The 27,802-nt window shown below is 39.8% G+C and overlaps 2 protein-coding genes across 5 annotated transcripts in view; both read left to right on the top strand.

Annotated features, from left to right (window-relative positions):
- LOC126248431 (SPRY domain-containing protein 3-like) overlaps positions 1 to 5,019 on the top strand; it is a 177,301-nt gene extending 172,282 nt beyond the window's left edge. For all 4 annotated transcript variants that reach the window (XM_049949402.1, XM_049949401.1, XM_049949400.1 and 1 more), the window contains exon 7: positions 4,637 to 5,019. In XM_049949402.1, coding sequence (XP_049805359.1) covers positions 4,637 to 4,771 — 135 coding nt within the window. In that variant the 3' untranslated portion in view covers positions 4,772 to 5,019. The remainder of the gene's footprint in view (positions 1 to 4,636) is intronic.
- A 199-nt stretch (positions 5,020 to 5,218) lies between these two features.
- LOC126249305 (spidroin-1-like) overlaps positions 5,219 to 27,802 on the top strand; it is a 48,997-nt gene continuing 26,413 nt past the window's right edge. Inside the window, 5 exon segments of the mRNA XM_049950958.1 lie at positions 5,219 to 5,234; positions 5,482 to 5,609; positions 8,798 to 8,936; positions 9,176 to 9,292; positions 9,295 to 9,521. Coding sequence (XP_049806915.1) covers positions 5,219 to 5,234; positions 5,482 to 5,609; positions 8,798 to 8,936; positions 9,176 to 9,292; positions 9,295 to 9,521 — 627 coding nt within the window.

Raw genomic sequence — 27,802 nt, 5'->3', positions numbered from 1 at the left:
TGTAGCTGTAACGATGCCATTGTCAGTTACGATTACAGAGGGCATGTGGATCACTGAGACTGGACAGTTGATCAGTGGAAACATTTCCCCTGGTCGGATGAAACACATTTCTTTTTACATCAGATAGATGGTTTGTGTCCGGATACACCATCATCCAGATGGATGGCTGCTAAAAACATGCACTACACCACAGATCCAGCAGGATAATTGTTCCTCTTACTAGGCGAGAATCACGCCACAGTGTTCTGAGGAGCATGCTAGGGAACTCACATTGATGTCTTGGCCACCAGATTTGCATCATCTGAACCTGGTGGTACATATCCGGGGCTATTGGGCCCCAGCTCTGCACCCACACACCACAAGCCCCTAATTTATGAGTATTGCATGACCTGTGCAAAGACATCTGGTGCTGCTTACCTCTGGAAACCTACTAAGAACTTCTTGAATCAGTGCCATGCAGAATTACTGCTGCTGCATTGCATTCCATAGGTGGACCAACATGCTTTTAATCAGGTGGTCATAATGTTTTGGCTCATCAGTGTTTATAAAATTTTTGTATTACATCATCAGTTAACAGAAATATGCTTTTGGCAGTTGAGGTTTATAAAAAAACTCAGATAAAAAAATAACAGGTGCATGTATTACCACAAGGAAATTGTTACCCACACAGAATTATTGATAGTTTTTTAATTGCCAGCTCCTGCTTCCCCCTCCCTCCTACCCTCGTATTCCACCCCCTGCCATTCCCAGTACATTATATTTCAAACTCTTCAGCATTGCTAACTGTGAAAAGTCATATTTATACATTGCAGACTCTTTAGTACCACTAACTATGAAAAGTCATTTTTGGCTAAATTATGTTCCTTTTCTGCTTTAAATGCATGAATCCCACCCCTAAAAGAAGCCATACAAGAAGAGCTCATTCTACTGTATGAGGATAACACATGTTGCAGTTCTAGTGTTCTACAATGCAAACAACTGTGCTTTTAAAGACCAAAGGTCAGCTTCAAATTATCGTACTTTGTTTTTTGGTGGTTGCTTGTTTTTATGAAGAATTAATTCATGCCCAGGCTTGATGCCAAAACAGCTTAACAAAGTGCACATAGGCACTCCAAGTCACCACTTGTGCCCAAACTTTTTGCTGACGTCCTCACTATTCCTACCTTGTCCTCTTTTGTGAAATCCTTATATGAAGGTCCACTGCCTTCTACCAGTTGATCAACCCTTCATTTGAAGTAATGCTGATGACATGGTACTATGTCCCTACAGTTTCCTGAAAGTAAGGATATTTATCTCAACTCTGTTTATGACCCATCAACAGTACTTTCTTCTTTCCACAATTCTAGTTTCAGATATCACAGCTGGAGTCTGCTGTATATTTCCTAATACTTCTCCTGCTCCTGCTACCACCCTGGGCTCCTCTCTAGTGAACCCATACAGCAGATGTAATGTAAAATTCTCACAGTGTCTCCTTTCACTTGGCCTTTCTACCAGCTGCCAGTGCCTACCCAACCTCCTCCCTTATACCTTCCTTGAGTGTCAGTGTGTTTCATTGCTTCCTCCAATTCTGTCTGAAAGACATAAATGTTCTTTTACATTTCCTTAATTGGATTTTGCCTATTGTATGCACATGCTTTCCAATTTCTCCAGTTCCAGGAGTGGGGAATGGTGCTTCACAATGATTTCTCCATTGCGCTCCAACAGTGAAAGTGTTCCTTACATACCGTTTATTCTGACGTTGCACAGAGAAGGGAGAGATTAGAGTTTAACATAAATTTAACAACAATGTCATTAGAGAAGGAGTAGCACAAGTCTGGAGAGCACAAGAATAGTGCAGGAAATAGATCATGTCTTGATGAGTCCAAAGGAGAATGATTGTAAGAGCCCTTTAAATTGGTCACTCCCTGAGACACATTTCACAGCGATTACTTATAACTGTCTCCACTGTTAGGTAAGTTACTGTGAAACAGACTTTCAAGAGTAGTATTAAGCACATTTTTTTTTATTTGTTTGGCAAAATAAATCAACTGATGGGGACCATCAAACTTCAAAATTTACTGCACAAATCAGTTGTCAGACAGCCTTTTCAGTTACTGTAGAGGACTATCTTTACAGCTCAGGTACAGAGATTGGTGACATGACAATCTGTCATCAGGTGGTTTACTTAATTTACATGGCCGTGGGTGGTCAGTGGCTCAACAGTTGCACATCTATTTGTCCATGCACATGTCTGCAGCCTTTGGCCTTTGGCGCATAGCATTTGCTTTGGCATGGGTTTTTATAGCACCATTTTGCCATGCACGATATACTTTAACCACAGTGGAATGTGAACAGTTCACAAACGTAGCTGTTTTGAAAATGCTTCAGAGAGAGAGAGAGAGAGAGAGAGATATTGATTATGATGATAGTTGTAAGTAGTTTATGTCAATTTAAAAAAAAATTCTTATCATTAGTTGCTTCTCTCAAAATACTCAGTTTAGGATCCTCTACTATCTCTAAAACGTCACCCTAATGGTTTGGGATGCCCTTAACTGTTGGGTATTATATGAAGAAAAAAAAAAAAAAAAAAAAAAGAAAACAAAAGGAAATAAATTATGCTTGAGGCAGAAATATCAAATAGAGCCTTATGCGTGCTGCATGTGAAGGCTGCCTATGGGCCAAGACTTGGCCTGTCTCGACTTTGCTCAATTCTCCTCCAAAGTATCCACTACATTGTGACATTTTATTTTGTATTACAGTGTGGCATTTTTCGGTCGGCACAACTCTCTTGAATTCAGCAGAATTGTGGTGCAAGTGCTGTTTACCCTTCACTCTTTGTTCTAGGTATGAAGGACATTCACAGGTCCAGTGGCTGTGTGGATGATAAGAAGCAGTGCAGCGATCTATCGTCACAAGCCTTTAAAACTGAATAGGAATGTCTGAAGAGAGAGACAAGAATTCTCAGATTATGTAGTTGCTTAATCAACAAATAGTGCAAATTTCCTGCAAAACGACCTTACAATACCATAAAGAAACGAACTAAAGATTTATTTGGCAGCGAAAGAGCAAAAAATTACAATGATTGACAAATGAGATTCATTGTTCTGTTCATGAAGAACACTATGCTAAATTTGCAGGTAGGGTGCACATAAAGAAATTGGTGGTATGAATAGTAAAATGTCTGAAGTCTCGTACATTATTCCACTTGCAGTTGCAACAGATTTTGTGGAACTGAATGGAGAGTACATGGAGTTTATATATTACTGCAAAGTATGTTGGTTGAGTAAAACAACATGCCTGTAATGATTCTTCAATTTAAAACCCACTAATGCTGAACTTATGAAGTAGAAAAGGAGTGCAATAATAAAAATTAGAGTATCCGGAATGGATTACAGACCTTGCATTTGAAGTGGACTTGATCGCACAATGCCCACAGTAAGATATTGCTAGGTCGGGAACAACTTATTTCTGACCTGATGGGGAGGTATTAAAAAATAAAATGACATTGTAGAAGGGACAAATTCTGACAAACATATTCCAGTTCTCTAAGCTTACTGGTGTTAAAGAAAATATAAGGTTTGAAAAGTTCATTGTGGCCCCAAAAGAATTATAAGGATACTTTTCTAAACATTTTGAGGACACTACCAATCTTACATCTGTTTGCAAGCTGTGTTTGAGACACACTGCCATTTCAGCTGAAAATGGCCCCCTTGCGTGTGAAATCTAACTAATTGGTGTGCAGTGTTATTCCTGTTTTAAAGACAAATCCTTTTATGTTAAAACTGTCCATGATGTGTACATTGTTTTCCTCAAGTAGTCTCCATAATGAGGTTGCAAAAGTGCTACAATATTTTAATCAACATATGTGTGTGAAAGACCTTTTTAATTACAGAACTAAATAAGTCATTATTACATGGCAACCAGAGTCTGAAAAATCTGTCCCTGGATCTGCCCATACGCTGACTGTACCAGATAAATATTAGAGTATGTCTACAGCATGCCAAAAATAAATACTGAAAATTTATTTTGTTTGTGATCTATGTTGCTGAGAAAAGTGAAATTCGAAACCCAGTCATAGGCAGTGGAGCTGCATTGGCACATTCACTGTTACCCCCTCTTACAGTTCCTCGTGCTTACACATTGTACTGTGACAGTGGGGGGAAATGAGCAGCCAGGATGAGTACTGTGGCACTCGTGTGATGGCACAGCTCGCAAGCTAAATTCCCGGCCACTCCTGAAATAGAGTGATATCATTAAGTGATGAATAACGTAGGTTTGCAGAGCAGGAAGGAGACACGATACAAACAAATTTGTTGTTTATTCTCAAGTGTGTTTATGTTGCAAATATAAAGTTTTTCTTCTCTGTTAATAAAGATATGTTTTTGTGTGTTATACCATTTTTAATTAATGCTGTCTTTATCAATGTGTTTGCAGTGAAACCAATCCATTTTAATCAATAAGGTTGAGAGCTGTTAATGGTTAAGTAATGACAAACGTGTTAGGCCCAAAATTATAGTGCTCAGTTGTAAATGATACATTGCCTTGATAATTTGTGGGCTTCTAAATTCATTATTAGAGTTAATTTGATGATTAAAAATGAATGTTAAAGAAATTATTTGTGTTCATTGACATTCTAATTGGGCCTTTTCTCTCTTAGGTCTTCTTCACGCGCAATGGCAAAACAATTGGCATTAGGCAAGTCAGAATTCCTAAAGGAGGATTTTTCCCTACAGTTGGTATGCTGAGTGTTGAAGAGAAGGTACGAGTTGACCTAAGGCCTCTAACTGGCTGATTTTTGTGCCTACTAATGGAAAAATGTAATTCTGGAATAAATAAAAATGTTACTGGCTGCAGAATTTATTAAGAACTCAATGAACGATCAAATGTTTATATTTGCAGTTATAGTTTGAAATACTCTTTCCAGTGTGGCTGAATGCCATTGTGTTATAAGACGGGCTAATTGTATATGTATTTTCCTGCCTTTACATATATTTTATAACTATCTTCCAGATGGAGACAAATAAATACATTTTACTAAAACACTTCAATTATAATTTTGTTTCCTTCTTCACTTTCTGTTGTGATCTCTGTTTTAAGCTAGTTGCAAAGCACAGAATCTTAATAGCAAACCACTGCACACTCTCCAGTATCTAGTATAACTGAAAAACAGGACATTTCTACATAAGATTCACTGCAAGGTTTGTTGACAGTATTTAAGTCCTATAATCAGATTTTTCACATGAAAAACTCTTCAGGTGAGTATCCACAGGAACCATATTTGTCAGACTAGTTGACCATGTGTGGCTGTCCAACTAATCTCAAGACATTTAGTGTCACTGGGACATGTCCACTGCACATGAGCGTGTTGGCCACATACAACCATACACAGCCAACTGATGGAGTGATCATAGTGAAATGGGATTGGTCAGATGTAATTGGTGCAAGCAAACACCAGTTCCTGCTTGCATCTGGGTGTGTTTTGTACTTAATTACCAACTATAGATGTAGAGAAGCTTGTAAGTTGCATGAATGAGAACCAGCCACTGTGGAATATGAAACACCAGGTGTTACCAATGGCATTCTCGACTTACTGTCAGTCGGAACAGCAACCAGTGCACTTTAGGAATAATGTACATTTCAGTTTATAGTTACAGTTTTTTATTTTCCCTACTGGCTACTGGTTTATGTACACAGTATCATCCTCAGACCATCCTGTGACACACACAGTCGTCATGCTTGCTTCCCAAATAGGTGTGTCAAGAAGTCAATATTTGTCAGACCTTGGGAAGCAGGTGTGACTACTGTGTGCCAGTGATTGGCCTGAGGATAGCACTGTTTACCAAAACCGGAAGCAAATAGGCAAATTAAACAGCAATTATAGACTAAAACATGTACTATATCTTATTGAGGAACCTACAATTGAAAGATACAGAGGACACGAGTATGGACAGTAAGTGGAAATAATAAAAAAATAAATAAAAATAATTAATTAAAAAACCTAAAATATTGTGGTCAGATTTATTGAATCCATGACACATCTTAACTAAAACTATTACAGGTACATGTGGTGGGTATTCTGTAAAGCCACTCAAACTGCTTTCGTTTATGCCCTTTTCCTGAGGAGAAGAACATCATCATAAATTGATCTCATATAGAATACGCTCTACTGACACAAGTCTCATTATACGAAGTGTATATTGATGTGTATTGTGTTAGCTGTCAATTGAATGCAGCTGTTGGTCCTCCCCTCCTCTACACCCCCCCCCCCCCCCCCAATTATGATATAGTGTAACAAACCTATTTTTTACTACAATGTAACATTACTTGGCTTTCCAATTTTAGTACTTCCTCAAATCAATTTCCATTTACTAGTCACTGTCTCAAACTCACATTCTATCACTTATCAAGCTTTAGAAAGACTCTTGTTCAAAGTAGTTTGCACTGGTCCACGTTCTTACACTGAGAATGATCTCGTCAGGTAAGTGTTTAGCATGTGGCCTCCTCCTTGGAAGAGCTCATCAGTGCCCAACATCTTGCAACAAACCAAGATTTAGGCTATTAGACAATATGAATTGTTTGACACCACTTTCACTTCTAGAGGGTTGGATGCCAATACATGATTTTTTTTATTGAATTTTTCAATACCCTGAAGCATTTTCAGGTTCTTTATAAATTATGAGAATGTTTTTTGTGAGTTACACTTTAAACATGAAATCCCAGACAGATAGTCATTATATCAATTTAACTTTAAAAATAAACAGGAACATAATTCTGAAAACAGTTAGTGTCTGTAAATAATCTAATTTGCCTTCATTTAAGTCGCTTGGGTAATAAATACTATATGTACTTACAGAAACTGTATGTACTTACAGGAACTCCAAATTTCATTTTCACCAGAGCAATTTATTATTTGTTAGGTATATAGCCAACTTTCTGTTACAGAAACATAGTTAAATTTGCTTAATTTAATTTGATACCAAACCTTTGTATTACATGTTGTAAACAAACTTTTTCATGTGTCATACTCTGGAGACTTCGATTTTTAATTCATGGTTATTTCACATAACTTATTATTATTTTAGAATTTAGATTTTTTTTATTTGTAAGAAGATAAAATTGTATCAGAGTTTCCACTGTTAATAAAACTGTGTGTTGTTACTACAGTTGACATGACAGTAGAGGTTTCCGGAATATTCTATTGACAAAAGTAATGTGTGCCAGAAGTTGATGCCCATTTTGACTGCATACAGTACAGATCACAGTTTGCATGTCTCTGCAAGCAGTTCATAAAAATTCTTTGCACTAGTGTTCTCACTATGTTGCAAGCATGTCATGGTGTGAATTTTAAGCGTTGTTTAATGGAAAAATTTGACGTCTTTTTAAACGTGACTTTTTGTTGTGACATTACCTCATTTTTCAATTTAACATGAAACTATGCAACAAGCCACTGATATGTGAAGCAAGTGAATCAAAGGATGAATACACGTCAAAATGTGGTGTCCTTTTTTTGTTGCAAAGACCCATCATATGGCACAGCAAAAGGGCAACTTTTTGATGATCCCTGAGCAGACGAATGTATCGTCTGCCTAATTAATAGGTGATTTGATCCACTTTTCTTACCCCTGCATATTGGATGCACTAAATTGTATAAGAAGTTATAAACATTTTTCATTTCACACCCTTCAACAAAGGGTTAACTGTCATTCTTATGGTATATGGGAAGATAGTGGTTTCAAGTGTTTGGCTCGTCTGGGATTTTTTATGTCGGATTGAAATCACCTTTCGGGTTTCTTAAAAAGGCTAAAATGCAACAAGACATCAGTCTCTCTCTTCGCTATATTTCCCTGTGTGTACAGCTGGAAACATGTAGTTTGGACCAGCTACACAGAGTGTTGATTCTTGTGGATAACCCAGAATTCTCAGGTAATTACATTCTTAAAATAAATTTTTTAACAAAAATCAAGGAAATCTCAGGGCATTCTGTGTTTTGAATGTAGAATTGAAACCGAATTTTATCGAGTTTTATAAGTCACAAATTTTAAATACTTGATATAAATTATTGAAGTTTAAAAACTGCAGTTAAACTGTTTATTGCTGGTATATAGCTCAGCCTTTTGTGGTATGCTCCGTCTCCTCCCCTCCCCCACACTCACATTCACTATTTTTAGTGTGAGTAGCCACCCTTCTATAGCTTGTAAAATAATTAAGAAAAACTGCTTATAATTTCTAAACATATTACACGAATAGTGAGGAATTCTTTATTCTGATAGACTTGCTGTCTATGCATTCCACACGATTTGGAAACTGTCATTTCTCCCAAAAACCTTCTACTGTTGGCCTGACATTGTCTTCTTTAGAGAAAGTATGTGCAGATTAACCCAAATTTCTTGAGAGGTTACCTTCACTACTCTCCCAACTATAACATCTAGTATTCTAAATGAAGTATTTTGAAAGAAGAACCATTTGCTAGGTACCTGACCAAACTGTGCCATATACTACTTAACACCTTCCTGGTGCACTAAATATTGTTGACATTTGTGGGCTTGGTGCCGCTGAAGCTATGCAGTTTGAGCACCAAGCTATTGAACACCTGTTCATTTCTTCAGAAAATGGTGCTCACTGTTTCAGTTGTCTGTTAGTGATGCATGGAAAGTATATGGTTTCAGCCTCACCAACTGATAAAACAGCCAAAAGTCTCCACAATAACTGCATGACTAAAGAATTTTAATACACTATTACACATTGATGATATTATTCGTGACAGGGTAACGTTTATTATTTGTATATTTTAAATCTGTTGTCTAATTATATGATAAAGAAGAAGTGGCATAGCTTAAGAGATGTTTCTCGAAGAGAATACATCAAATTTATACAAAGGAGGAGTGGAGACAAAGTACCTCTAAAGGACATTTCATCATGGACACTATTTAACACAGAAGATTCCATGGGAACATTTCACCTTCCAGGATAACAATATCACATATGCTGATTTTGAACTAGAAAACAATTTTGTATCTCATATGTCACAAGAAAGTGAACTTGCATCTGGCCCATGATACGCATCTTCAACAAGCATTTTGTCATTGCTAGTTGAGGGTACGTCCCGATAGTCTGCTCGTAGTTCACAGCCAACCCATTGTCCTCAGTGATCAACCTCTATGATGAATAATATGGAATCTCCACCGAACCCATCAAGATGAAATGTCCACAATGAACACATACCACTCCCACATACGTGGTGACCCATTTCTTGTAACACAGAAGAAACTCAGTTTTTTTGCCAGCAATGCTGCTTTGAAGTAAGACAGTGATTACATTTTTTAATGAGCCTGCTACTCTTTTTAAAGAACATATCTATCCACAGGAAACTTGTAGTTCATCATAAACTGCATGTTGTTCTTGATGAAGAACTATGTGCTGTGCCTGCCACTGTCCTATCCTACAGTGTATTTCCTCAATCATCAAGTGATCTGAATATTGTGGGCACTTGCCACTTGGGAGCATTTCAGTTCATGAAGAGGAATACTCTACCTCAAGATACAGTGACAAAAATGCTACTAACACACAAATGAAATTGTCCCTATGCCTACTGCGGCTACCTACCTGTCATATTTTGCTAACAGCAGTACAGGCTCATAAATGAAATATTTTATATGTTCCTTGTACAAAATATATATATATATATATATATATATATATATATATATATATATATATATGTATATAGTTACTACAATGAGTTCTCCATTGTTGCATATTGTTTGTAAACTATTTTGTAATACACTTTAGGATTATTATTGTAAGACTAATAGTGTATAGCATTTTTCCCAGTTTTGACAAATGTGTATGCATCTTACCTCAGTGTTAAAGACAACTGTTCCTCAGGTTGTATAGTTTCCCTAAAATTTGACCTTTTGTAATTGTATGCCGAATAGCCGGAAGGTTATGATGAAATGTTCCCGTAGGTGAAATTTCTCCCCGTGCCCCTCTTCTGTTCTTCATGTAAGTCATGAAATTCTCCTAATCTGCTTCACTTGCTTAGTATATGGATGGCCAAGAACTACCTTTGCTTTAGGTTGGTTCTTTGTGTTGTTAGGTGGCAGTGTTTCTGACATTACTCGGCTGCCATGGACGAGCTTCAATTGCCCATAGCCGTACAACCACGTGGACAAACCATTAGTCATATGAATAAAGCTCCAGTAGACATCGAGGTTTACTTTGAGTTATTTAATTCACAGAATTTTAAAAGGCATATAAATTGACCTCACTCCCTATTGTGAAACACCAGTGTATGGCGATTCCTTTTGTCATTGCATGAACCTCCAAGAACAGATTTGAGACAGATTTTCTTGTCCTAAATCTTGTCTCCAATCTAGTTTCCTCTGGAAATTAACTGTATAAATGCTGTTTGAGAATTCTGTCCACAGCTCCATAGTATTTATTTACTGTCGTAGAATGCATTAAATCTGAAGTATCCTGTAACATGTAATCGCAGACCATAAATGTACAGGTCAACTGTTTCAAAAATTGGGAAATATTCTATTCCCAAATGAAACCCACCTGTAATAATAGTAAACAGGTACGTTTGAATGAATGAATTGTGCGTGCTGGGGGGAGTCCTAGCTCCTACCAGTGGTCTGTTCCCCCTTTCTTCTTTAGGTACATTGTTCAGAAAAGTTAGAATATGAGTGCACTCATAATAGGATTACAAAACATATTCCGCAACAGATTCCTAACATACAAGACTGTTTGGTGTGGTATAATCTCTTCTGCAGGAGCTACACATTTAGCGAAAGTACAGTCATAGTTAACCAAAAAACTTAACTGGAGAGGATACTGTTGATAAATTGCTCAAAAACATTTTGCATTAGCTGCATACCCCCTGAGGTATGTCGACTTAGTCAAAGGGAGCAAGGAACGAAAGAGCAAGTTTATGATGAAGGAACTCTACAGTGAAATAAAAACAAAAATCAAAATAAATGCAGTCTGTTCAGAAGTGCACATCTGTGAAACAAACTATGTTGATCCATCTCCTTCAATGGAATAAACTAGGAACCTCAGTGCCATCCTGTCCATAAGGTGACAGATTGTACTGGTCAAGCATGTCCACTCTCACAAGAGCCCTCCCAATGTTACCCAGTGTATGAGGATGGTTACTGTGATGACACACTGGAATTTTAATTGCTCCCAAACATGTTTTATCGAGTTGATTTTGGCAGATGCAGCACACTGTTCATGTATTTCTGCACTATCATTTTTGAGGTATGAATGTGTCATGGGCTTATGGCCCTGTTTAAGGGCTGGCAGAGTGTTAAGATTCGGCACCAGGTCTGTCTTTGACCTGCTATTTAGGTCCATATGCTGTGATATTAAATTCCTCTCACCATTAATCAGCACACAGAAATGAATCTCCTGGGCAAGGGGGAAGTTGGTGCTCGGCAATCCACCAATGGATCCAGCACTGTATTGACACCAGGATATACCAGAAGTGATATCATCGCACATGGTTTTGGCCAGTCTGCCAGCTGCGAACAGAGCTCAGGGCTTGGCTTACATATAGTGGGTAGCAGGAATTGCTTGATATCTACATCTACATCCATACTCCGCAAGCAATCTGACTGTGTGTGGCGGAGGGTACCTTGAGTACCATTATCGGTTCTCCCTTCTGTTCCAGTCTCGTATTGTTCGTGGAAAGAAGGATTGTCGGTATGCCTCTGTGTGGGCTCTAATCTCTCTGATTTTATCCTCATGGTCTACGTAGGAGGGAGCAATATACTGCTTGACTCCTCGGTGAAGGTATGTTCTCGAAACTTCAACAAAAGCCCGTACCGAGCTACTGAGCGTCTCTCCTGCAGAGTCTTCCACTGGAGTTTATCTACCATCTCCGTAACACTTTCGCAATTACTAAATGATCCTGTAACGAAGCGCGCTGCTCTCCGTTGGATCTTCTCTATCTCTTCTATCAACCCTATCTGGTACAGATCCCACACTGCTGAGCAATATTCAATCAGTGGGCGAACAAGCATACTGTAACCTACTTCCCTTGTTTTTGGATTGCATTTCCTTAGGATTCTTCCAATGAATCTCAGTCTGGCATCTGCTTTACCGACGATCAACTTTATATGATCATTCCATTTTAAATCACTCCTAATGCGTACTCCCAGATAATTTATGGAATTAACCGCTTCCAGTTGCTGACCTGCTATATTGTAGCTAAATGATAAGGGATCTTTCTTTCTATGTATTCACAGCACATTACACTTGTCTACATTGAGATTCAATTGCCATTCCCTGCATCATGCGTCAATTTGCTGCAGATCCTCCTGCATTTCAGTATAATTTTCCATTGTTAAAACCTCTCGGTATACCACAGCATCATCCGCAAAAAGCCTCAGTGAACTTCCGATGTCATCCACAAGGTCATTTATGTATATTGTGAATAGCAACAGTCCTACGACACTCCCTGCGGCACACCTGAAATCACTCTTACTTTTGAAGACTTCTCTCCATTGATAATGACATGCTGTGTTCTGTTATCTAGGAACTCTTCAATCCAATCACACAATTGGTCTGATAGTCCATATGCTCTTACTTTGTTCATTAAACGACTGTGGGGAACTGTATCGAACGCCTTGCGGAAGTCAAGAAACACGGCATCCACCAGCGAACCCGTGTCTACGGCCCTCTGAGTCTCGTGGACGAATAGCACGAGCTGGCTTTCACACGATCGTCTTTTTCGAAACCCATGCTGATTCCTACAGAGTAGATTTCTAGTCTCCAGAAAAGTCATTATACTCTAACATAATAAGTGTTCCAAAATTCTACAACTGATAGATGTTAGAGATGTAGGTCTATAGTTAAAGGCTTTATCTCTGAGGACATCCCCATCTGTGTGAATGACTATAGGCTTTTGTGTCTAGTGGGAGTGCCTGAGGTCATACTGGAGCTGCAACCAGGACATGAGCAAAGGTGTAGCATGCCTGTAGATGATGATGGTGTTGTAGTAGTAAGTAGTAAGTAGTAAGTAGTAGTAGTAGTAGTGGTGGTGGTGGTGGTGGTGGTGGTGGTGGGTGTCTGGTTCAGACCATTGCATAGGCCTATAGTTGTGGTTGCTAAGGGCTGTGTGAGGGCTGAATTCAGCCACAGGTTTCATGTGTTATTGTACCCAAAACTGAGTCCTATTACTGAACATATGCTCCTGTCTGGCCACAAATCAAAAAGCTGGTGCCCCCTGTGACCAATGCTAATACCTTGCATGTGCCCTGGGATCTGACCCAAGGTACAAGTCCAGACATAGGATTCTGCACAGTAACAGATACTTTAACACTCACTGTAGGCTTACAGGGACAGGTGCAGAAGGCCAAACAGTTTGTGAGGTCTGTGCATATGCAAAATTTTAGCTTAACTGTGGCCATAGATAGGAGCAGTTGTGTACATTACATGGAAGTCCTCTGCCTGTTGAAGATTCTCTACAACCCTTCTTTTGTGTAATCAGCAACAGCAGGTATCAATAGGAATGCAGAAATGATGCAGCGCACTACGACAACTGCTGCCAATGGGGGAGATGGTACGTCACATGGGCTGCGACTGTCACAAGGAGCTAAGGCAGCCAGCTGGCCAGTCTTGTATTGTGGTGTATATGTAGTACTTACAAGGGAACCTCCCCATCACACCCCCCTCAGATTTAGTTATAAGTTGGCACAGTGGATAGGCCTTGAAAAACTGAACACAGATCAGTCGAGAGAACAGGAAGAAGTTGTATGGAATTATGGAAAAAATAAGCAAAATATACAAACTGAGTAGTCTATGCGCAACATATACAATATCAAGGGGGTTATGAGCTCGTGAGCGCCGTGGTTAGCGTAAGCAGCTATGGTACGAGAGGTCCTTAGTTCAAGTCTTACCTCGTGTGAAAATTTTAATTTTTTATTTTCAGACATTTATTATCTGTCCGTCATCACTTCTTGGCAGTGATTATCACATCCACAAGAAAACCTAAATCTAACAAGGTAGAAGAATCTTTTTACCCATTCACCTAGTGTACAAGTTAGGTGGGTCGACAACATATTCCTGTCATGTGATGCACATGCCGTCACCAGTGTCGTATAGAATATATCAGACGTGTTTTCCTGTGGAGGAATCTGTTGACCTATGACCTTGCGATCAAATGTTTTCGGTTCCCATTGTAGAGGCACGTCCTTTCGTCTACTAATCACACGGTTTCGCGGCGCAGCCGCAAAACACAGACACTAAACTTATTACAGTGAACAGAGACGTCAATTAATGAACAGACAGATCATAACTTTGCGAAAATAAAGTAAGTAATCTTTTCACTTGAAGGAAGACTTGAACCAAGGACCTCTCGCTCCGCAGCTGCTCATGCTAACCACGGCACCACGGCACTTCTGAGCTCACTTCTTCCTTGATGTTGCTTATCTTGCTCATGGACTACTCAGTTCGTATATTTTGCTTATTTTTTTCATAGTTCCACACAACTTCTTCTTGTTTTCTCTATTGACCCGCGTTCAGTTTTCAAGGCCTATCTACTGTGCCAACTTATAGGTAAATCTGAGGGGGGTGCGATGGGGAGATTCCCTTGTTAGTTGTCTTACCACTGTTACTATAACAAACCTGCTTAGTTTATGGACTGTATTGGTTTCACTGTTGGTTTACATTCACTGTGCAACTTACGATGACTATTGTTCCATTTAGAGTTTAAACTTTACACTTTCAAAATGAATGATACTGAAAATGCTCCACCTCAGAAATAGATGCTGATTGAAAAGTGGTGATGGTCAGATATACAATACTATTTGGCTGGCGGAACAGTTGGAACACAGATGAAGTTAACAGGTGGCCATCATCTGTAAAAGTAGTTAAGGGGAATGCTCTCTATTGCAAACATAGTTGTAAGGGCACATATGGTAGTATCTGCTGTTCTTTTAGACATCCATGGCTTGTAGGAAAAATTTGAGGGTACAACTACTACCAAATGATCTTTGGTTGACGGAGTCATGTACATTCAGAGCTCTTGTAAAGATGTGTGTTTAACTGAGTAATATCAATTAAGGCACTATTATATCGTAAGTAAATTAGTACCTATTGTAAGGTGTCAATTGAAGGTTTCACATTTAATTACATATTTTTTGGAAAAAGAAAACATTTATAGGCACAAATTTTGGACTAGGTTTTGTTTATGTTACTGTATACTATAAGTTACATGATTATTTCAATGAAGTACAGTTTCTGTTGGTAGTGTAGCCTTACACACTATCCATTTGATTCTCTAGTAAGTAGCCAAAGAGAAAAGTGCATATAATGTAGGCTCAGTTCTTTGTTTACTTTTCTTTCATTATGTAAACATTGCAGGTTTAATCATTTCTATTTATCTGGAAGTTTTGAATATTAATTGAGTAGTATAGTAAGTTATTCTTGTTTAATTTAGACTAAAGCTAAAGATTGTTTGGCATGAGTGAGAAGTGTATGACTTGCTGAAGGATTATTTCTGTGGCATGGTGTGAGGGTTGTTGCAGTGTCTTTCATAGGGTGAATATAGCATGGGAATCTGGGACATAAATAAGGCTCATTGGCTGTGTAGTATTTGCTGCAGATATAGGAAGATAGTGGAACAAGGAGAAGATTGCTGCCCTTCTGGTGGAACTATGTAAGACAAGACAAGATCCGGGAAGGTTAAGGGGGGAGAAGGAAAAAGAGAGGCGGGAAGTGACAACAGGTTATAGAAGAAATAGGAATAGGACTGTCTCTGGCAGTGTTGTTCTAAATGTGGGAAACAGGTTTGGTCTGTTGTCACGGTTGAAAACTGATGCACCACAAGTAGATGTAGGAGAAGACAGGACAATATAAACTTTCAAGAAGTGTTTGCACAGAAAGAATTCAGAAAAATCTGTGAAGGAGAAGAATAGGAAAAAGAAGAAGAAGAAGTCTTTGTTCTTAGGTAGTTCAAATGGTAAAGGTTTTGGCCAACTGGTGGTCAGGTTACCAGGTCACAAGTTTTTTTTTAAACCTAATGCAAGTCTGGGTCAGGTGATAGAGGCTGGAGCAGGCAACAGCATAGACAGTGACCCTAATTACTGAATTGAGGGTGACCTGGTGAAGATACCTCCAGCAACCAGGCATACTGGTGTTGAGCTTGTATCTGTTCTGAGGCACTGACTAGCCCCATTTAATCGCTATTAGCAAAGTTAATTTATAGGTGGAATGGCTTCTTGGATCAGGTATGGGGTCTCATATCACTGTGGTTCTTGTTGACTATAAGTAGATGGGACTATACTAGGCATGGCCTTCAACACAACAGGACAGGCAAGGTAAAACTGTCTCTGCTAATAGCAAATAACGTTAGGGGGTACTATCACAAGTGGTGAAGTGCCAAAACGTAAGTTTTTTTAAGGATAGGAAGGGAAAAACAAAATATTTTCAGAGACAGGCTGAAAATTACATTCACATTCATAAAACAGGCAGCCAGAAAGCCAATCTAATGCACACAGTTCATACACACAGCCTCTGATTGAAACTGGAGATACTCAAAAATTGACAGAAAAGTTAGGTTCATCTAGTTGTAATTCAGCCAGTGCACAAAATCAGTTATCCTTATTGCATCAGAATATCTGACGACTGGGATAAGCATATTTGTGTTGAAGACAGAGTTGACCAAACCAGTTGATATAATCTGCCCCTCTGATCATCATGTGACACTGGTAGAGATATGTTAAATGTTACAGGATTCAAGTTAGTTTCTTACTTCTGTAGAGAAAATATGGAAAGAGGAGTAGTTGCCACATTTGTCAGAAACTGTTTTGATTTAAAGAACATTTATATCAATAAATTTTTCTCGGAGCAGCACTTAGAATCTTGTGCAACAGAAGTAGCATTTCATAAGTCCTTTATAATAGTAAGAATATACAGAGTACCTTCAGGGAACTTTAACCTCTTCATTAAAAAAAATAAATCTGGAAAGTCTGTTGCCCCATCTCACAGAGAGAGGAAAAAAAAAATTGGTTGCTGTTGATTTTGGTGTGGATTCATTGAAAAACTGACAGTAAACAGTCATTTCAATCAGTAACGCAGTAATTCAATTTGATTCCTACTGTGAACTTTGCAACTAGGATATGTAAATGCTCTGAGGCTGCTATTGTAATACCTTTGTAGACAAATCTAGGAAAATAAGTCAAATCTCAAAACTAATAGTAAATGGGCTATCTGATCATGACATGCAGCATCTTGGGTTAAATGCTGAAACTTGTCAGGATTGTAGCGGCACCACCATTTAGGAGAGGGAAAGTTAGTTTTGTGCAATATTCTGAACACAAGTTACAGCCAGGTGTGAGCTGGACTGCAGTGAGTTACGCTGACCAGCGGTTGCGAAGTGGAATGGAGACCACAGGGCCATCAAACCGCTGAAAAGAGTAAACGCGGCGGCTCGCATGGTGCAAGCAACAGGCAGACCGGGCCTAATGGTGCAACCGGGGTGTGGTGCGTACGTGACTTGGAGCGATGCGTTAGCGAAACAGAGGCGTGCAGCTGAGTATAAATAGGTGGTGTTTTCTAACGAGATTGATTCAAGTGTGGCAGCTCTCCTGGACAGCAGAGCATGTCACACTACTGGCGACACACTGCAGCAGATGGGGTACCAGCATCACAGCCCACGGCGAGTCATTGTTTTGACCCTCTGAGACCAAAGTGGGGCATTCAAGTGTGGCAGCTCTCCTGGATGGCAGGGCATGTCACTCCGCCGGGCTACATGCAGCAACAGATGGGGTGACAGTGTCCCAGTCCACGGCGGGTTGCTGGTTCGGCCCTCTGAGGCCAACACGGGGTCTGCAGCCAGCCAGGGCAGGCCACTCTTTGGCTCTCTACTGCAGGAAGTTGTCTCTGCTCCTGACACACGCTGGAGACTTCTGTGGCTAGGGCCACAGGTTCGGACGCCAGATCGGGGGTGGTCGTTGCCGCCACGTTCTCAGCTATGCTAGTGGGGAAGAAGCAGCAGCGGGGCCAGCCTACAGCTCCTAGTAGAGCAGCGCAGAGTCAACGGGGACGGTGGCCACTGAGTCAGCTACTGGCACAGCCATCCTGACGTAATCTGAACTCCACAGCTGGCGAACAAGGCCAGCACGACACAGTGTTGCGTTGCACAGGTTGCTGGGTCAGTGGCCTCAGCATTGCGGGGCCTGTGACGTGGACCGACATCAATGAAGCACTGTAGTGGAAACGAATAAATCATTTGGAAAGCTTGGCCGAGTTTTAATATGGCACCTCCTGGCACCCACCCACTACATGTGGTGTCAATACACCACATTTGGCGTCTGATGCCAGAACAGGATTAAAAAATCTATTAATTCTGAGTATAGGAAGGTAATAAATCACTCAAAAATTGAGAATGTCAGGAGATTGCTCAGATGTGAACTGGATAGATGTTTACAGTACTTCTGACTAAAATGGAAAATACAAAGCACTCATTAATGAAGTTACTTCCTCTTTTGAACTTTTCCCCCCTAAAGACAAATCAAACAGAAGTCCAAAAATAAACCATGGATTACACAAGGAATGAAGATATCGTGGGACAAAAAGGAGACTGTATCTACTATCTAGAAACAGCTATGATGTTAGCATTGTAAGGCATTACAAAGAACACTGCAGAACATTGAAGCAAGGAATCCAGAAATCTAAGCAGTTTTATCAAGAAAAAGAGGTTATTACGTCAGGTAACAAAATAAAAACTATACGTGATATAGTGAAGCAAGAGACAGGTGGGGCCAAAAAGGAAGAGGAACAGATAGCTCTAAAAATAAATGAGACATTGGTAACAAGTACATGTAGTGTTACATACCTCCTAAACAGTTTGTTTCTGTTACTGACAACTTGCAGTTATCAGGTTTGGTAAACAGTGCAACGGAGTATTTTGGGACGAGTCTTTACAAATAACTTCAGTAGGATGGAAATGACACCCACGTCTCCCAAAGAAGTAGCATCCCTCTTAAAATCTAAGAACTCTGGTGTTTATGATGACATACCAATGAAGTTAATCAAAGAGAGCCCATGCGAGTTGAGTTCTATCTTAAGTTATTTGTGTAATCAGTCTCGTATCAGCAAACATTTTCAGACTGGCTAAAATATGTTGAAGTTAAGCCTCTTTACAAGATGAGGGATACAGTGATACCATCAACCAATTTCACGTTGCCAGCTTTTTCAAAGCTTATGTTCAAGCACCTCCTTAAGCATCTGACTGCAAATAATGTATTGTCCAAGTCACAGTTTGAGTTTCTTAAGAGTTTAGATGTAAAGAAAGCTATTTACACGTACAGTGAGAATATACTTAATTCATTAGATAACAAATTAGAGGCAACTGGCATTTTCTGTGACTTGTCGAAAGCCTTTGTGTGAATCATAGCATTCCTATAAGTATATTAGAATTTTATGGTGTCACCAGCAGTGCTGCGAAATGGTTTGAGTTTTATCTAACTAATAGGAAATAAAGTGTGTCATTGCACAATACCTATGTAGTAAGCAGTCAGTCACTATCTGATTGGGAAATTATTACATTTGGTGTTCCTCAAGGTCCCATCTTGGGTCCACTGCTTTTTCTTGTGTGCAATAATGACCTCTCATCTGTCATCTGCCAGATGACAAGTTTGTTTTGTTTGCAGATGATACAAACATTGCAATAAGTAGCAAGTCAAGTACAGATATAGAAATAGCTGCTAATCAAATGTTCACTGACATTAATAAATGGTTTAAAGCTAACTCACTGTCATTAAACGTTGAAAAGACCAGAACCTGTAAGATTTCCTTCTTGCATGTTTTATAACATATGAGGACATGCAGCTCAAAGAAGTCGACAGTGTTAAATTTCTGGGATTACAACTCGATAATAAATTCATTTGGGAAGTGCACACCACAGAATTGCCGAAGCGCCTAAACAAGTCTGTATTTGCCATTAGAATGTTGCCAGATGGAGGCGATATAAATATAAAAACTAGCATACTTTGCTTGCTTTCATTCTATTATGTCATATGGGATCATATTCTGGGATAACTCATCAAACCAAGCAGAAGCATTCTAGCATGCAAAAGCAAGTAATAATACTCATTTGTGGTGTAAATTCATGGACATCATAAAGAAACCTGTTGAAGGAACATTGTACTTTAACCACTGCTTCTCAGTGTATTTATTCCTTTATGAAATTTGTTACAAGTAATATACATATTTCCATCCAATAGCTCAACATATAGTACCAATACTAGGAATAAGATTAAGCTACATAAAGACCTAAAATCACTTACCTTGGTCCAGAAAGGTATCCAGTATTCACGAACACACATTTTCAATAAATTGCCAGAAACCATTAAGAACTTGGTTTCAGATAAAGCACGGTTTAAACAGAGTTTGAAAGACATTTTTATAGGCAATTCCTTGCACTCTATTCATCTCTTAGACCAGCTTAAGCAAAACTGTTTGTAAGATTTCCGTTTTGACAGTACTTGGTCACTACAGTCAAGATTTGGTTTTTCGTATATTATAAATTTATTAAAAGTGCATAACTGTTTTATTCTGACAGTATATTAATTCTGTAAATATTAACAATTCCAGTTTGCTCTAATGTATTTACTGTTTTGACAGTCTCCTGTGACAAATGCTTGGGGTCGTGGGTTTTATATTCAAATTTCTTATCTTATACTTTCAGACTTACTCCACACTCACGAGAATCATCTCAATTTTAGATTTATGGAATGAAACCTTTATCCAATCCAATCACCACCATTACTGCATGAAATGGTTTGGCAACATCAACATATGCTCAGTCCCATGGCTGATCTGGGTTGGGCTGGGGCTACCTGAGCTTGCACACAGGCATAGCTGGCTTGGACCACCTGTTCAATATCTTTGTCCAGTCAGGGACAGTAAACATAATGGACCACATGGGATTTCATACTAGGCACCTACCAGTGTGTTATGCGAGGCATTTGGAAATGTGAGGCAGAGCATGGATGGGATGACATCCCGGCTTTCTTCTTCCTTAGTAGCCAGCAGTGGAATGCCTTTGGTGGCGTTCAATTGGTGGCACGTGCCATGACATTGACACTTGTTTGGGAAGAGACAAGAAAGGTTTCTGCCAGCCTGTTACAGGAAAAATGCTTGGAATTTCAGTTCAGGCAGTGACACCACACTTGTTTATTGTGCTACTCAGGACATGACTTACATAGATGTGATGCATTAGGGCACGTTGTCAGCATTATTGTGAATCTCCGTTATGGGCTGTTGCTTGTTCTGGGTGCCAAGGTGGCTTCATAGATAGTGGTCAGAAGCACACACGGGGGAAGTGGAGAAAGTATCCAGATCTGATGTAGATTACAGAATATCATGTGACAGTTGGTTCTTAGAAGATTATGTTGTATTTTGATCATCTCTGGACTGTTGATCACAGTGTCAACTACTAGGCCTGATAGTTACTGCACTGTCTTTCTGAAAAACTTGCTGTGCATTAAAAGCAATGTCAAATGATCTAGTGAAGTGCAATACCGCTCTGAGAGAAAGATCTGATGATGGAAGTGCTGTTGATTGTACTTCCTGATCACTAGTTAAGTGAAGAACCAAGTTGTGATTTGGCATAGGACTCACTACAATTTATATGTGAAATTGCAGTGATTTAATAAGTCTGTGACGGAGGCCACTTACAGCTGACCAGACTGTTTATTGTATCAGTTAAATTTTAGCCTTGCAGCTGCTATGTGATTTTGCTGGCCATAATGGTTAGACAGTAAATCACAGAAACTTGCCATATAGCTGAAACAACTGCAGAAAATTTTCTCATGAATTGTCCAAATTGTTCTCCGTTGTGAAGCAAAAAGCCTATGGCAATCCAGGCTTGGTATACTGTTAATCTTACAGTGTTTGAATGATGTTCAGCTTCATAGGTTAACTGGCCAGGACAACAGGTTTCTCTCTGACCTGGTGTTTATGTTGATATGGTGCAATACTGAAGTGTAAGTCTAGACAATGAGAAACAGCCATATCCTGAAGTAATGAAGTGAAGTAGTCCTCAGCCCAAAGTTCACTGAAAACTCAGCATTTTAGTAAACGAAATTCAAATGAAGGTGATATGTCTTTGCCTTCCTTCAACTAGAGAACCAGCTGACAGTTATCGAGAGATACACAGATTAACTACAATTTAATTTAGCATTTTTCACATACTTGGTACCATTTACAATTACTAGTTATTTCCTCTTCCTATTCCACTTTCAAACAGCGCAAAGGAAAAAATGACTGTCTCTGTATGATCCCTAATTTCTCTGACCTTGTCTTCACAATCCTTACTCTAAATATACATTGACTGACTACAGTAGAATCATTCTGCTGTCCTCTGCAAATGCCAGTTCTCTAAATTTTCTCATTAGTGTTTCATGAAAAGGTTACCTTCCCTCCAAGTATTCCCATTTGATTTCACAAGGCATTTCTGTAACACTCCTATGTTGATGGAACCTACCAATAACAAATCTAGCAACATGTCAGCCTTGATGTCTTCCTTTAATCTGACCTGGTGGGGTCCCAACACGCAAGTACTAAAGAATGGATTGCACAAGCGTTCTTTACACAGTCTCCTTTATAGATATGCAACAATTTCCTAAAACTCTCCCAGTAAGTGGAAACCTGCACCCAGAAGACATGGTTTGATGTCAGTGTCCCTTCATATCCGTACGCAAGTATGTGTATGATTAGACTTCAATTCTGTGACAGGCAGAATAGCCTCCATGGTGCATTAACATTTTTCACATTTAGTGCTGTTAGCAGGCCTGGTAAGGTACATATGGGGAGTGAACCACCTCAGATGTTGAGTGATCGTTGTGGAGGATGCAGGGCTGTCACATACTGGTGTGAGACAGTGTTAGCCGCACCCGTCAGTTTTAAAGGGCCTTGCTTGTGGGTCTGCATTCAGCCATGTGGTCTAATTGTGCAATATCTGGATTTGTGGGACATTCAGGTGTGACAGTGAACTGCATAGGGCCTTGTGGGGTACCTTACTCATCAGTAAGGCTCCAGCTGACCGTGTCTGACCACCACAAGGTTGGATTAGTTTGTGTGCATCAAGCACATTGTAACCTGCCATCTGAGAACACATAATGGACCCCCTGCAACATTCTGAGTCAACCCTCACAATTGGTCTGATACTAGCAGCACCTGGATTAGGGAATTACAATTCCATGTGTTGGCTGCCATTAACACAACACAAATGGCTGCATCTGCAATGCTGCTGTGACCACAAAATTTGGACTGCTGATGAATCTTGGTTCTACCATAGCCCAGATGACCATTGTCATTGAATATGGCAATGACCTGGGAAGAGGTCGATTCTTCTAATATTTGAGAGGTACAGCAGTGTTATACCTTGTCATAATGTGGGGAGCCACCAGGTATGACTTCAGGTCACAGCTTTTAATGATTGAAGCAGCTCTGACAGCACAGTAATACATCATAGATATCCTGTGTTCTCATATGTTACCCCTCATGCAAAAGTGTCTTGGTGCCATTCTTTCAACACTACAATGCTCATTCACACGTGGCACACCTGTCTGTGATGATGTACTCCCATGGTCAGCAAGATCTCTAGATACATGTCTGGAACCAGCTTTTATCTAAACTCTGACTCGGTACCAGTATCAAGGACTATTTACAACAGTTGTGGCCAGCTTGCCTCGTATTTCCTTCTCCCTTTCTCAGTGCCTCACTTTTGCCAGCAATGTATTGTGAGCAGCTGTTGCTCTGTAAGAGTTATTTGTCTGTTTATAAGGGTAGATAATATTTAAAAACAGACTTTTGGTATAGTATTAATTGTAATTTTCATTGGAGCTGTTACATCAGTTTCAAGATGGAAGCAAAGTACAATTTTACTTTCCACCTCTAGTAATTCATAAATTTCCATATACAGCACTTCTTAATGAAATACTTTAGTTTAAAATCATGTATTTAACGTAGGATTTATTGTCAAAACTCAGTGAAAAACGTGTAGGGAATCAGATGAGATGTATCTTAAAGGACAAAAAAACTTTTCTTTCACTCTGATATACATATTTTTGTACTTGCAGAAATTGTAAATTTTACTACTGAGCAATGTGGCATAGTAGTAAGACCCTGTACTTATACTTGGAAGAACAGTGGTTCAAATCTCCATCTGGCCTTAAAAATTTAGGTTCTCTGTGGTTTGTTTATATTGCTTAAGCAAAAATGGTTCATTTGAAAGCACACAGGAAATATTCTTCCCCAGTCAAAGCTTGTGCTCAGTCTTTAATGACCTCATTGTTGACAGGACATCAAAGCCTACTTTTCCTTCCTTTGTTCCTTACTGGGATGTACAGATGCAGTTTGATTTGTACTCAGATGTCAAGATACTATAGGGGCAATTTTTTGCATTAATGGAATAGCTCAATAACAGGAATGGTAATCATAATTACAGTCCCCCTAATTAGGTGTGTAGTCACTGCAATGTATTGGATTCAAGAAGATTAGAGGTTGAAAATACCACTTCAGTTGTAAATTACTTTGTTTTCACATGACTGGTTTCGGGCTCTTATAAGCCCATCCTCAGGTGTCGCGACTGTGCTGCAACTCCCGAGTGCCATAGTGGACGTGTACTGGGCACAGTGTGCTACCTATGAGCACGGAACAGGGAGTTTCCACTCATAGGTAGCAAGCACACTGTACCCAGTACACGTCCACCCAGACACTCTGGGAGGGGAGGGCGGGTTGCGACACCTGGGGATAGGCTTATAAGAGCCCGAAACTGGTCGTGATAATAAAAGAAATTTACAACTGAAGCGGTATTTTCACCCTCTGGCATCCTCATTTAGTTTTTTCAAGGTTTTCCTATTTCAAGGTTTTCCTATTTCAAGGTTTTCCTATTTCAAGGTTTTCCTATCACTTTTTAAGTAAAAAGGAGTATTTCATGGCCGATGCCTTGCATCTCACCCTGTTCTAATGGTCTTAAGCATTATCTTTCCTTCCACGAATATACACTCCAGCACTGGAACTGTCATGGGGTGTGCTGGCCTTACTGCATGTTGTATATTGGGCCCCACTCATGGATGCACAATTGTAGTCCAATATTCTTGAGGTTGTGGTCAAACTAAAAGTTCAGTTCTTTTCATGCATCTTAGTTGGGTCACACACACTAACAATCAGGCTCTTGAAATGGTATGTTATGAGTTTGAAACAAAGGTAAAAATAAATATATAGCTCATTTGCACCAAATTAAATGAACATCGATGCAAGTATGAGGGCAGTTCAATAAGTAATGCAACACATTTTTTTTCTGAAACAGGGGTTGTTTTATTCAGCATTGAAATACACCAGGTTATTCCCCAATCTTTTAGCTACACAACACTATTTTTCAACGTAATCTCCATTCAATGCTACGGCCTTACGCCACCTTGAAATGAGGGCCTGTATGCCTGCACGGTACCATTCCACTGGTCGATGTTGGAGCCAACGTCGTACTGCATCAATAACTTCTTCATCATCCGCGTAGTGCGTCCCATGGATTGCGTCCTTCATTCGGCCAAACATGTGGAAATCCGACGGTGCGAGATCGGGGCTGTAGGGTGCATGAGGAAGAACAGTCCACTGAAGTTTTGTGAGCTCCTCTCGGGTGCGAAGACTTGTGTGAGGTCTTGCGTTGTCATGAAGAAGGAGAAGTTCGTTCTGATTTTTGTGCCTACGAACACGCTGAAGTCATTTCTTCAATTTCTGAAGAGTAGCACAATACACTTCAGAGTTGATTGTTTGACCATGGGGAAGGACATCGAACAGAATAACCCCTTCAGCGTCCCAGAAGACTAACCATGACTTTACCGGCTGAGGGTACGGCTTTAAACTTTTTCTTGGTAGGGGAGTGGGTGTGGCGCCACTCCATCGATTGCCGTTTTGTTTCAGGTTCGAAGTGATGAACCCATGTTTCATCGCCTGTCAATCTTTGACAAGAAATCATCACCCTCAGCCACATGACGAGCAAGCAATTCTGCACAGATGGTTCTCCTTTGCTCTTTATGGTGTTCAGTTAGACAACGAGGGACCCAGGGGGAACAAACCTTTGAATATCCCAACTGGTGAATAATTGTGACAGCACTACCAACAGAGATGTCAAGTTGAGCACTGAGTTGTTTGATGGTGATCCGTCGATCATCTCGAACGAGTGTGTTCGCACGCTCCGCCATTGCAGGAGTCACAGCTGTGAACGGCCGGCCCGCACACGGGAGATCAGTCAGTCTTGCTTGACCTTGCGGCGACGATGACACACGCTTTGCCCAACGACTCACCGTGCTTTTGTCCACTGCCAGATCACCGTAGACATTCTGCAAGCGCCTATGAATATCTGAGATGCCCTGGTTTTCCGCCAAAAGAAACTCGATCACTGCCCATTGTTTGCAACGCACATCCATTACAGCTCTGTACAGCGCTGCCACCTGTCGGAAGTCAATGAAACTATACGAGACGAAGCGGGAATGTTTGAAAATATTCCACAAGAAATGTCCGGTTTTTTCAACCAAAATTGGCCGAGAAAAAAAATGTGTTGCATTACTTATTGAACTGCCCTCGTACATAACAGCTCTAGCTCGCTGCAGTTAAATTTGGATTGTGAATAACCAGTGTTTTATTTAGTACTATTTAATCCAATTATCTGGAATGTTTGCCTTAAAAAAGACTGCTACAATCATCTGGCCTTGTTGCAGAATATTCAATCAAAGTTCATACCCAGCTATCATGTAACTATTGATAAATATTCTTTCATTAGTACTAAAGTCTTCAAGTTCACATGTGAACAAACCTCAATTTTATCAGCAAGTCTGTGGCAACTGTCAAGTACCAAAATCTAACAGAAGTGCAAACCCACAAATAATACAATGAAATTTTTTAAGTACTGTAACACTGTAGCTTACTTGCTACTCTGAAAAACAGCCTCAGACAGAGAATACAAATAAGAGCGAAGTCGATAATATCAATGCTCAAGAGTTCAACTGTACAATTTCCTATGGGTGGCACCTTGGCTACATGTATATGCAGACATTCCTCCTCCCTCCCCCCTCCTCTCTCTTGTCCAAAATTGACTGCCACACTCCCAACTACAAAATGTCCAGGACACTGATTCTGACAAATGTTGGTATTATTAATTATACATCAGTGGCCACCGAAGTTGCAAACCATGAAGGCTGCCTGCAACAAAATTCAAATTAGCATTCAGCATACTACATGCTTGGTTGGACAAATTATTAGCATTTCAGCATACCCATACAAAGTGGGTATGGTGTGATGCCATCTATATTCTACTTACGAGGAAAGATTGTGTCATGGATTTCTGATTCAGAAATCATTTGAATGTTTGTTATCTGTGAGATCATGTTATGCCTCATGTAAGGAGGACTATCTACCAGCTGGGACAGAATACTACAACAGGATTGAGGCCTATTTAGACTGCTGTATATCTTTCCATGATATTGCTATTCACATTGATCGGGATTCCAACTGCCATGTGATAAGGGAATCGATGGGGTCAAGAAGGTTGTATTCAGTACCATGCAAGATATCAACTGCACCCCATGACTAGTGTTGGAAAGGACTGAGATATTTTAGTATCCTGCCACTGTTGTAGGTTCCCTTAATGCAGTAGCAGAGGTGTGCACCCAACAACAACAGATACAGGAATGGGGTGGAGACACTAAGAAACTACTGTATGGCTCCCAGTGTGTGTGTGTGTGTGTGTGTGTGTGTGTGTGTGTGTGTGTGTGTGTGTGTGTATAGCTCTGAGTACAAAGTTTGTATC

The sequence above is a fragment of the Schistocerca nitens genome, chromosome 3, assembly GCF_023898315.1.
Source record: "Schistocerca nitens isolate TAMUIC-IGC-003100 chromosome 3, iqSchNite1.1, whole genome shotgun sequence".
Taxonomy (NCBI): Eukaryota; Metazoa; Arthropoda; class Insecta; order Orthoptera; family Acrididae; genus Schistocerca; species Schistocerca nitens.
The sequence above is the reverse complement of the archived record's forward strand: the minus strand, read 5'-3'. Positions and strand labels throughout refer to the sequence as shown.